This window comes from Pseudorca crassidens, chromosome 6 (assembly GCF_039906515.1).
Source record: "Pseudorca crassidens isolate mPseCra1 chromosome 6, mPseCra1.hap1, whole genome shotgun sequence".
Lineage (NCBI taxonomy): Eukaryota > Metazoa > Chordata > Mammalia > Artiodactyla > Delphinidae > Pseudorca > Pseudorca crassidens.
In genome coordinates, this window is record NC_090301.1 from 80,974,189 (window position 1) to 80,986,633 (window position 12,445).

The 12,445-nt window shown below is 47.2% G+C and overlaps 1 protein-coding gene across 2 annotated transcripts in view; it reads right to left on the reverse strand.

The window, feature by feature from the left end:
- KIF5C (kinesin family member 5C) overlaps positions 1 to 12,445 on the reverse strand; it is a 167,541-nt gene that overhangs the window by 6,562 nt on the left and 148,534 nt on the right. The window contains exons 25-26 of one of the 2 annotated variants that reach the window (XM_067741993.1): positions 11,856 to 11,969; positions 10,455 to 10,763 (exon numbers count right to left, since the gene is read on the reverse strand). In XM_067741993.1, coding sequence (XP_067598094.1) covers positions 11,863 to 11,969 — 107 coding nt within the window. In that variant the 3' untranslated portion in view covers positions 10,455 to 10,763; positions 11,856 to 11,862. Of the gene's footprint in view, positions 1 to 10,454; positions 10,764 to 11,855; positions 11,970 to 12,445 lie in introns of those variants that run through there. The other variant, XM_067741992.1, reaches the window with a different exon arrangement.

Sequence of the window (12,445 nt, forward strand, 5' to 3'; positions counted from 1 at the left end):
GTGGCATGGACATATATACACTACAAAACGTAAGGTAGATAGCTAGTGGGAAGCAGCCGCACAGCACAGGGAGATCAGCTCCGTGCTTTGTGACCACCTGGAGGGGTGGGATAGGGAGGGTGGGAGGGAGGGAGACGCAAGAGGGAAGAGATATGGGAACATATGTATACGTATAACTGATTCACTTTGTTATGAAGCAGAAACTAACACACCATTGTAAAGCAATTATATTCCAATAAAGATGTAAAAAAATAAAAATAAAAGAATACTACCTTTTCCCCAACTCAAAAAATACATATTCAGGGAGCTCATCTGATAACTACCATTTCTTGCTCCACTAGTGCAATCACTTGCAATTACAAAGCTGCTCAATTAAAAATGGTAAAGCAACCTTATATTCCTGTCATTTTTAGAAGTCCCAGAGAGAGAGGGAGAGAGAGAGAGAGGTTTGCCTTTGGGAGGAGCCTCTGTACTGTTTAGACTTTCTGGTGAGATTTTGTGCTTATTATTAGGACCAGAAATGAAAAGCCTAAGAAAGCATAGTCACAGCTGTCATTCAAATCCATTCTGAGCTGAAAACCAAGAGGCTCAGGAACGCTCTCTGCACACTCCCTTTGAAATGCCCATTTCACTGTCCTTCCAGGTTCATTTTTCCAAGCACAGGATCTCAGAATCACTTATGGCTCACCCTGCTCAGATGAGACGGCCGTCCTACACACCTGGAGGCAGGGAGGTGCGAGCCCCTACCTTAAATTGTAGGGTTATGGCCTGAGGTGATGACCGCAGCTAACTGATGCTGACAGCCAAGCGCTAGGCACACAGACTCAACAGGGCAGCCTCAACAGCTCCAGCCGACCACAGAGTGACACGATTTCCACAGAAGGCCTTTCATTCAAATCCCCCCTTCCCCCAACGTGTAAGATTCTGCATGTATTAGCTAATAGTTTGGAAGAAACAGGGGGCCACAAAGGAGGCCCAATCTGCTTAGTTTAAGCACCTCCAGGAGCGCAAGAGAGAACTGAGACTTTGTGAGGGACTCTGAAAGGAAAACATGGAAACTCCACCAAGAAAACGTCCCTTATTATCTAGAGGTGCTTCTTTTTCCTCCTGAGTTAAATATCTTTACAGACATGTCTGCCAAAGCAGTCTTTCCAGCAGGCCCAAGAATGGATTTAATTAGGATATTCCCATCCATCCCCCAACCTTCTGGAAGTTCACCTCCTTTGACAAATTCTGGGGAGAAAATGGATATAATGTATAGAGGTAAATGGGTGAGCCCCTAGAAAAAACATTTCTGACTGTTCCCACCAAATAGACTGACCATCCAGAGAGGTCGGTGCATCTCAAGAACATTTAAAACCCAGTTCTGTTGACCCTCCTTAGATGGTTTACAGGAGCCGCTCACTCTCCTAAAAGCAGGGTACTGAAACCAAGTGGCCCGCTACTGGACTGTCCCTGGGCCTCTGCCCAACTGGAGATGGTAATGCAGCGTGGCAATGTGTGACTGACTGAGAAGGAAATAAAATCACCTTTCTTTAGAAGGGATGGGGAAGGTTGAAGGAAGAAGCTAATTTTATGTGGGTTTCGCAAGAAGTAGTCAGAGATGTTTTCCCCCCAACCTTGGCTTTTGCAATTGCCTGCAGTGGATTTACGCTTAATCCAAACAGTACATAGTTTTATCTTTCCTTTGCCTTTCTACAATTCAATCCCCACATTATAAGAATTAACAACTGTACTGGACATATCATTGCTGCACAGAAGTGGATTTACCCTACGGGGGCATTCGTGCAATCTACTGTAGAGAGACAATTTTACTTGCTCTGAATTCATAACTCTGAGAACCATGCCATTAAGGTGAATTAGGTCCAGCAGCTGACTGCGCTGGAAATGAAGTAAGGGTCCCTCTGTGATCCCTCCTGTTGAATTCACAATGCCAGTTTCTAAGTCCCATCCCAGGTCCCACCAGTGCCCGTCTGCAGGCATTTCTTTCCTCTCTTCCTGAGGTCCTGCTTCGTCTACTCCTTTTAGGCCTGTCCCCGTGAAACCACCATAACACTGGAGAATATTTGTCAGGGCCAGATTTTTGCCAGGCATTCTTCTATGACTTTTCATTCTCCTTTCACGTTGTCTTGTTCAATTCCCAGCACAAACCTGTGATGAAGGTACTATGATCATAACTTCTCCATGCCACAGTTTTCTTAGCTGTTAAATGGCCAAGAACCTTTTCTGGAGGGAAGAGGTTGGGTTTGCTTCATATACTTGAACTAAAACAACCCACTGCAGCAGATAGAAGGCAGCAGCAGATATGAGAATCCAGTTGTCGTTTATCAAGCTAAATAGTAAAGAGATTTGTGAAACCATAAGAGTGCCATTCTAAGTTTTTTGTTTTGTAAAATAATTATGTTTCATTAAAAATGGCATTTTTTAAAATTAATTAGTTAATTTAGTTTTGGCTGCATTGGGTCTTCATTGCTGCGCATGGGCTTTCTCTAGTTGCGGCGAGCGGGGGCAACTCTTCGTTGCGGTGCGTGGGCTTCTTGTTGTGGTGGCTTCTCTTGTTGCAGAGCATGGGCTCTAGGCGCGCGGGCTTCAGTAGTTGTGGCTCGTGGTCCCTAGAGCGCAGGCTCAGTAGTTGTGGCGCATAGGCTTAGTTGCTCTGCAGCATGTGGGATCTTCCTGGGCCAGGGCTCGAACCCTTGTCCCCTGCGTTGGGAGGCGGATTCTTAACCACCGCGCCACCACGGAAGTCCAAAAATAGCATTTGTTAATAGAATTACTATTTTAAATGTTTCAATTTCCAACATAATACCTATCATAGATACAACCCAGAAATAGAAAAGCTCTTTGATGTTGATACTTTTTAAGAATGTCAAAGGTCCCAAGGTCAGGAACCCTGAGAACTGCTGCAGAGCAGATCAGAGCTCTTAGACCAGGATCCACCACTGCCAAGTTGTTAAGATCTTGACAGTTCACTCTGCCTCTGTGTAGCATGTTGAGTGAAGCTGGACTCCATCATGACCACACCAGCGATCACTGAGAGCTGGCTCTGTGCCAGGCACTCCTCTAAGCCCTAAGATACTCATGCATCTAATCCTCACAGCCACCCTATGAGTAGGGGCTATCTGGCCACGTTTCACAGAGGAGGACACTGAGACCCAGAGAAATGAGGTAATTATCCCAGGACATGTCCAAGCTGGGATTCAACCCCAGGAAGTCCAGCTCCAGATCCTGAGCCCACAACCATCCAGCTACCCTGCCTGTAGCAAAGGGTCCCTCTCCGCATGCACATACTTGCTTCATTTAATTGCTAGGATTTTCCAACAGCAGTAGCAAGTTGAACAGCCCAGTGGCTTTGATGCAGACCACATGTGTGGCTTCATGACCTACCGTAAATGAAGCTTTTCGGCTTCAAAGGGCTAAATCCCAAAGCAGCAGCTCTCCCACCCTCCACGTGTGGAGTGAACCCATTTCTGCTCTGGCCAGAAGTCAACCTGTGCGTCTTATGCCACTATATTTTTTATTTGTGATTAGGGTATCAAGAACAGGAGACAGGTCAAGATGAACCTCAACAATGGTGCAAGATAGGCTGGATGCAGGAATTCAGGACAGAGAGAAAGGTAATAAGAAGGAAAGACACAAGAGGGAGGGGATATGCAGATATATGTATACATATTGCTGATTCACTTTGTTATACAGCAGAAACTAATACACCATTGTAAAGCAACTATACTCCAATGAAGATGTTAAAGTAAAAAAGAAAAGAAAAAAGAAGGAAAGACAGAGTGTGTCAGAAAAGCAAATAGAGGGCTTCCCTGGTGGCACAGTGGTTGAGAGTCCGCCTGCCGATGCAGGGGACGCGGGTTCGTGCCCCAGTCCGGGAAGATCCCACATGCCGCGAAGCGGCTGGACCCGTGAGCCATGGCCGCTGAGCCTGCGCGTCCGGAGCCTGTGCTCCACAACGGGAGAGGCCACAACACTGAGAGGCCTGCGTACCACAAAAAAAAAAAGAAAAGAAAAGAAAAGAAAAGAAAATAGAGTATAAATGAGCAGATGCCATTTTGAGAAGCTCAGCCTGAACCTAAGGATATACCAAGGACCAGCCAGAAACAGCCTTGTTGTTCCAACAGGCAAAAGCTTAGAGAGAAAACTCCATTCTGCCTGGGGTGGGTGAGGAAAGCAGTTAAGGGAGAAGGGTGAGGTGGGGCTTCAGAGAAGGTGGAACTTTCTCAATTCAAAGAAAGAAGAGCCAGCAGCCCAAGTGGACGTTATGTTTAGGGCTTCCACTGAAAGTGGTGAATATGAGGAAATGGCCAGGGGCATTTAAAGTGAAGGAGATCTGAGGTTTACGTGCGAGGCTAGAAAATACTGGGTTTCCTGTCTTTAATGCACACTTGGAATTTCCCTGTTTGGATGTAGCTTACTGTGAGAAGACTGCTTGCAAAAGAAAGTCATTTGTGCGTTCCCAGTGCCTGGGCCAAGTATGACAGGCTGAAGATCCTGACAGCAGGAGGCACACAGGCAACACAGGGTCCAGGAATTCAGACCCTTGGTCCCAGATGACCATCACATCATGGCAGCAAAAGGAAAGGACGGTGAAAGCCCATAAATCTTTGTTATGCGTGTGCCCCATCCCACCATTTAAGGAGTTAAAGATCTTATTTTTATTAATATATGGGAAAGAATCTGAAAAAGAATGGATATAGGTATATGTATAACTGAATCACTTTGCTGTGCACCTGACACAACCATTGTAAATCGACTCTACTCCAATATAAAATAAAAATTAAATTTAAAAAAACGAAAACACTTAGACATAAACTTAAAAAAAGAAGAAAACAATTAGCAAATATAGTCACGATAAGCTCCTGAGGTAGTAAAACCAGAAAGAGACAGAGCCATCCTACAGTGACGGTTAGTGACCCACGGAATATCACATAAATCATGACACAGGGGTCATGACAGACTCCTGGGCTCCTCTGATGGCTTCCTGTAGTTACGTTCACCTGGGTGACCCTGCTATGAACTGCAGAAGTGCTTCTCCAGAGCTCTTTTCTTTATGCCTCAAAACATGAAATCACAGTGTTAAAAAAAAAATGCTTCTTCAAATGTACTGTAAGAGGCCAGTGAGTCCCTTCCAGCTCCGCCACTGCGATTTCGCCTAATATTTTATTAAAGTGTATCAAAACTTTATTAAATAGAATATGATTTCTAGACTTGATATATATGGTTTCTAATAAAAGTACAGTCCTCAAAATATCAGTCTTCATCTATATCAACAAAGCGAAAGGCATCCTCAGTCTTTGGTTCGTTTCACAATATTTTCAAGTTTATGCTTTTCTTGCCATGAAAATCTGAAGCGTTAACATGTGCGTATTCTAGGATTTTTTTTTTTTTTTTATGCGGGCCTCTCACTGCTGTGGCCTCTCCCGTTGCGGAGCACAGGCTCCGGACGCGCAGGCCCAGCGGCCATGGTTCACGGGCCCAGCCACCCCGCAGCATGTGGGATCTTCCCGGACCAGGGCATGAACCCGTGTCCCCTGCATCGGCACGCGAACTCTCAACCACTGTGGCACCAGGGAAGCCCAACATGTGCATATTCTAGATTATCTAGCTGACCACCTGTCACCAACTTCAGCACCACACCTGCTTTATGCCAACACCGAGTTGGTGCTTCTCCTCACAACTTTCATCATCTTCAGGCTAAAGCTGGGCAATGGGAAAATGATGCCTTCCAGCCACAAGAAGACAAAATGACCTGAAAGCATGCTGTGACTCTGCAGTGGTTTTTAACAGAGAAAGAGGGTGAAAGAATTGTCATGTCTTGACACATGAGCCAAACTTGACCAGAAGCAATGCATACCAGAGTCACACTGCACACAGCTCTTTATTTTCAGCAAAAGATTGTCATTCGTTAAATTAGTAAAGCTTAGTAAAGGTTGGTGATTTGGATTTTTGACTTTTTAAATCTATTTTCTAAATTTGTTTCAACTTGATAGTTATGGAAGATCCATTAAGTATAGGGAGCGTACACTGTTTTTAATGTGCAAATACTTGAGTATTAAAATAATTGAAATATTTTATAATTGTTTTATAATTTAAACTCCAGGAATCTGTGAGAATTTTATTTCCCTAAAAGTACTCTATTTACTACTCAAGCTTGAGAAATAACAGTCTACAGATAGGAAAACGAAGAGAACACAATTCTGCCCCAAAGCCGGTCAGAAAACAGGTTTCAGCAATGCCCCACTGGCGCCATCTGGTGGGCAATTCGAACCAGTGCCCACTGGCACCGCCGTTCTCCAGGGCCCTCAGAACCAGGGAGCTGAACACGTATTTAAATGCTGTCCACTTTCAATATGGGGCCTCAAGTAAGCACTCAGCACTGCCCGAGAGGCCTATGTCACGCCTTCTCTCTTCAGCCTGCAGCACGGTCTCCCCCCACCCTCTCAGCTGGTAACCTGGCTTCTTACTTGCCTGAGAAAACAAGCGCTAAGATGGGATCCATCTTACTGGATGGATCTACCAACACCCTCAGCTACCAGCCACCAGCAGCCGTACTTTCTGCTCTGCCTTCCTGTCACCTTGGGCGCAGTGTTGCCTCTGCTTATGTTCTGGATCACAGCACCTCTCAGAAAGCCAATACTCTCTACTGTAATTCTCCTGTCTCCTAAGTTATCAATTTCCCTTCCCAGCTGGATCATTACCATCAGCGTACAAATAAGCTGTAATGGCTCCTACCTTAAAAAAGAAATGCAAATCCCAGCTTAACCCCACATCCCTCCATTCCTCTGCTCCTTCGAACAAAACTTCAAGCTGCATGCAGTGGCTGGCTCTATTTCCCCACCCCCATGCTCTGGCCCATGCTTCTCCCTCGTGCTGAAGCTGACGTCACTGCCCTCAGTCTCTGTGGTTATCCTCCTGGAGCTCTGAGCAGCCTTTGGCACAGCTGAGGACCTCCCCTTAGGAAGCAGGGCTCCACTTCACCTCCTCAAACATCACATTCTTGCCCCCTCAGACCCCTTTACTGGTGCTACCTCCTTTTTCTGACCTTTCCATTGGCCAGTCCCCAGGCCTGGCCTAACTCTCCCCACCCTCTGCCTCTATCCACCTTTCTGCAGGTCATCTCCTCCACCCCATGGCCTTAAACACAATCTACGGGCTACAGTTCTCTATGATCTCAGCCCTCATCTTTCTCCCGAGCTTATGGGTCCCACTGCCTACTCAATATACCCGCTTGGATGGTGAGCTAGGTTGGATTGTCTAAGAGGCATCTCATAATCAACCAAACTCTCTGTTTTTCCATAAAATCTGTTCATTGCCCAGTTTTCCCAGTCATGGCTAAAAGGTACCAGTATTGACCTGGTTGCTAGGGCCCCAGCCTAGGAATCACCTTTGATTCCCACCCACCCCTCCTTCTCTCCCCTCCACCCTCAGCTCTCCAACACAGGCTGACTCTGACCAGTTGCTGCTGCCACCCTGGCTCAATGCTACTCCCCCCAAAGTGGACACCCGCAATAGCCCCCAGGGGAGCCCCCTGCTCTTACGCTCACCCCACCCCCCTCCTTCCTCCAGAGTCCAGCCCAGGCAGACCTCTCCTAATCATGAACTGAGTTCCAGCACTCCCATGCCCAAAGTCCCCACTGGCCCTACACGCCTAGCTTACACTCTAAACTGCTCACCTCGGCCTCAAAGCCCTCATTTATCTGGTCCCATCTCCCTCCCCAACATTCCTAGTTTTAATGGTCTCCCCTGTTCTCCAGCCTTATCAGCCTTCCCGTGGTTCCTCAAATATGCCACAGTCTAGACCCACCTTCCAGCGAGTGTCTGTGCCCATGTCATTGCGGGGCTGGCATTTCTCATCATTTAGTTCTCAGCTCAAATGTCACCCCCTCTTCTAAATAAGTGTCCCTCATCTCTATTTCATTAACCTGTTCTTATTTTCTTCAGAACACTTAACACTATTTGCAGTTACCGTCTTTATTTGCTGTCTATCTCCCCCCGACAGCGTGTCAGTACACAAGAACAGAGCCTTCTTTGTCTCTTTACTGTTAAACCAAGTACAGAGCAAGTACAAAATGCCTGATCCCATTTGGCGGATGAAGAAACTGAGGCTAAAAATAATCAAGCAATTTGCCCAATGCCACACAGGAATAGAGCCAAGGCCACATCTGGCCAACCCCATATCCCGTGTCGTCAGCTTACTGCACTGTACTGTCCCATGTCCAGCTTTGGGGGTTGAAAAGGATGGGCCCCTCCTCCTAACGCAGTCCACACCCCCAGATTTGAATGAGATGAGATAAAAGCTGGCATTGTCCTGGGTTCTTTTGATTTCTGTATGTTGGCATCCTCGGTTGCTCTGAAACTTTGGGCATAAACTGAAAGACTCACTGTGACTATATTCCTTGAATCCTAAATGAAGCAGAAAGAAATCCCAAAGGTACCCAGATGCTGCCCAAGTATGAATGTGCCGCTCTGGCTCCAAAAGGAGGGCTGGGAAGAGTCAGCAGTTGAGATCATTTCTACAGGACACACTTCAGAACGAGAATCCAAAGAGCAGGAAAGATCATCTCAAAAAGCAATTAATTGCTAATTAATTAATTAGATCTCATCTAAGTGATTAATTCCATATTTCCAATTTTTTTAATAAGCTGATTTTTTAATAAGCATTCCCTCACTTCCAATTATAATTCCCTACTCCATTGGTTATCATCCTTTTTTTAACCTCCACTGACCAATGCCCAGTTATTTTCATAAAAATAGTCAATGTTGCTGTTCATAACTTTTGGATAAATAAATGATAGTATCTTTAAAACCCCTTATATCTGGTCATAGCACCAAATAGGATACTCAGACATGGGCCTTCCCTGCCATGGTTATGATCAAGTGCTACAGACTAAAAACTATTTTGTAACAACTATGAGAATTAGAAGAGAATATAAACCAACATTCATGGACCACCTACTGTGTGCCAAGCTTACAGTGCTAGCCTCTCCTACAGCTGACATTTTCTTGAGCACTTGTTACGTGCCAAGCAGCTCAGAAGTATGACCTCATTTAGTCCTCAAATCAATGCCCGTGGCCCAGGGAAAGGATTCTCCCTATTTCACAGACAAGGAAACCGACCGTAAGGTTAAGTAACTCGAAGGCAGTGGAAGACCTGACACCTGACCTGGGTCACTCGTCCAAAGTCAGGCCCTTTGACCCTACCACCATCCCGACACCTGGATGGGGCCTGTTTGTTTGGTGACACTGTGAGGAAAACATGCAGTTACAGGAGTCATTTGAATAGATAAGGTGGGTGGTGGAGGTTCCAATTTCAGATAAAATCATCAAAACCACTCAAAACACTTTGAGTTAGAGAAAGAACGGCCATGACAGGTGAGGGTGGTTCTATTCGCTGAAGGTCTTCAAAGTCTCACCAGACCTATTGATTTTCAGTCTTCAGAGTGAGAAGGGGATATACGGGTGAGGCCTAGCCAACATCTGGTTGTACGCACCCTCCATAAAACGTGGGTCTGATAGGCATTTACGGGCATGCACGAGGAGAGGGACTGTCCACTGCAGTCTCTGACCCTGGAATCCCTGGGCCGGTATAGTCATTAAAAGCTTGCTGGGAGCCAAGGGCACACACTAACCCAGTGCTCCCATCAGATGGGGTGATGTAGATATTACGTCTAGCACAGTGCCGCTGCAGATCAGGTGTTCAACAAGTAGAGTGCTGGTTGCCCACCCAACCTCCATCTCCTTGTCCTAGGCAACAGAACCCTACTCTTGTTTGGGGCGGTGATGTGCCCAGCTAAAGACGACCTTCTCCAGCCTCCCTTGAAGCTAGATGTGGCCGCGTGTTTCAACTCTGGCCAGAGGGATGCAGGGATCAGAGCTGGATGGGACTTCCGGGGAGGCTACTTAAAGGAAGCTCATTCAACTGTAAGAGCTGCTTTTGCCTCTCCCCAGCCTCCTCTCTGCTTGCTGAACACACAACACACAGGCACGATAGCTAGAACTGCAGAAGTCATTTAGGCGAGCTTGAGGAAGTCATTTAGGAGACCAGCAAGGAAGGTACTTGCTGAGGACAGTGAGTCTAAATTTAAGAGGCTATAGCTTTCTGTTGTCACTGTAGAGTTTTTCTACCAGTCACTGACAGACCACCCTCAAATGTCCTTTACGTGACAAAGAAATAAACGTCCATCCTGTATCAGCCACTTTAGGATATTTTAGGCTAGCAGGTCTCAAACTTAGGTGGCCAGCAAAATCACCTGGGGTACTTGGTAAAAATACAAAGGCTCTGGGCCTATGCTCCTTCAAGGAGCCTGGGTGTCTGGGTGCTAGATGATGCTGACACCCGCCAAAGGTCGAGAACCACTGCTTTAGGCTTTCTGTTCTAAGCGGCCCAATTTGTTCTTACAGTTCCCTTCAAGCGTCATCCCCGACACTGATAACGTGCGGTCAGAAGCAATTTTATAACATCCAGCTTCACTTTATTTCTGATTGAAAGCAGAGATCGCATCTGAACAGGGTGGCCCACAGCCAAGATAATTCTGCATCCACCCTCCCAGGATACGGCAGAAGGTGGCGGGCACGCTGCCCGCCCGCGGCCTGCCTCGACCTGTCCCGCTCCTCGACATGCTGCCTGGGGCAGGGCAGGTGAAAGTCATCTGGGTGCAGCCGCCAAGCTTCCTCCGTGGAAGTTTCAGTCTGAGCCTTAGCAATGTCGTCGTACCCCCTGAGTGGAGTCTCTAGCCCCTCATATTCACTTTCCTTACCTGGATGCAAAAAGGACTGGGTGAGGAACCAGCGCTCTCCTGAGTTGCCCCTGATAGCTGCGGCTTTGCTGTCAAGCTCACAAGCTTTCCTAGTGAGGACGGAGACTCCAAGGTCAACGTTAGGATCCACCTCCTCCCATCTACGGGTTACTGGCCCGAAGTCAGAGTTTCTCTAAACAGAGTTTTCTGGCCACCTAGCTGTCTGCCCTGCCCAACCAGTAAACTCTTTATCTCAAGTACAAGAGGACAGGCTTGTGCTCTCTCCTTCTCTTTTCTAAAAGGACATCACTTCTTCCCTTGTGCTGGTACAGCAATGTCAGGCATGTGGAGTGTGGGAAGAGAAGTTTTCAGACCGCCATCTCAAAGCAAAGAGTGATCTGGACCCACCTAGACATAAATCTGCACAATTCTTAAAGACTCCATTTGTTGCGTTCAGATAGTAATTATAAAAATGTGACTTTCTAGGGCTTCCCTGGTGGCACAGCGGTTGAGGGTCTGCCTGCCGATGCAGGGGACACGGGTTCGTGCCCCGGTCCAGGAAGATCCCACATGCCGCGGAGCGGCTGGGCCCGTGAGCCATGGCCACTGAGGCTGCGCGTCCGGAGCCTGTGCTCCGCAACGGGAGAGGCCACAGCAGTGAGAGGCCCGCGTACCGCAAAAAAAGAAAAAAGTGACTTTCTATTATCTGGCTCTTTCTTTATATCCAGTTCCTGAGACTTAAAGCAGGCACCCACACCTGCCTGCTCTGGGTAAAAGCAGTTGACAGACAGGTAATGCCCTTCTGGATGCCAGCTACAGAGGGGAGTCCCGCAGACAAAAGAAAGCTCGGATGATTCATTCACCGCACCCTGCCCGTCCCTGGAGGGTCCCTGGCACCAGGTGACCTTAGCTGGGAGACCCTGAGGTCCTAGACTGAGCTGAAGGTAGACCCAGGCCCCTGATAACCTGAAGCCCCAGGGCCTGTGCTGGGGTAGAGCTGCACCCTTTCCTCTCCACTGCAGGTCCACACACACATGGCTGAGAGCCAGGCAGAAGCAGGGAGAGCCCCAGGGCTGCCCCGGACGGAAGCCACCCCTGACACTAAGGACTCACTTCGTGTTTATTTCTGGTAGTGAGTGGAGTTTGAAGAGCTGCCTCCTCCCCCTCGGATGGCGTGGACGGCCGTTGGAGACGATGCTGGGTAGTGTCCAGGGCGGATGGGCTTGGCTGTATCCAACCGACAGAAAAGAGAGAAGAGACATTCAGAAAGGACTTAAACAGCCGGGCCAAGATACCTCCAGGTCACGTGCGAAAACCAAGAGGCACACTTTTTATCGACATTACAATTCTTATCAATCACCAGATCTTTCTGCAAGTGGGACGTTTGCCCTCCGATTAGTACAGTTAGTTAATCCAAGGCACCCAATGTTTAGGGGACAAAGAGACCTTGTGTATCAATTATTTCAATTCTTATCAAGGAAAATTAGAAACAGAGGACTTTCAGTTTTATCTGAGGCAGATCCGTGGGTCCCAATGGGTTCCAACAGTATCTCCCTGAAACTGGATGCAGAACTCTGTCTGTGATGCACTTTAGGGGGAGAGGGTTCACAGTTTTCAGTAAGATAGTCCAAGGGTATAAGACCCAATAAATGCAATGAACCACTAATGTAAGTTATGATCTTAAAACTAGAAACGTGAAGTTG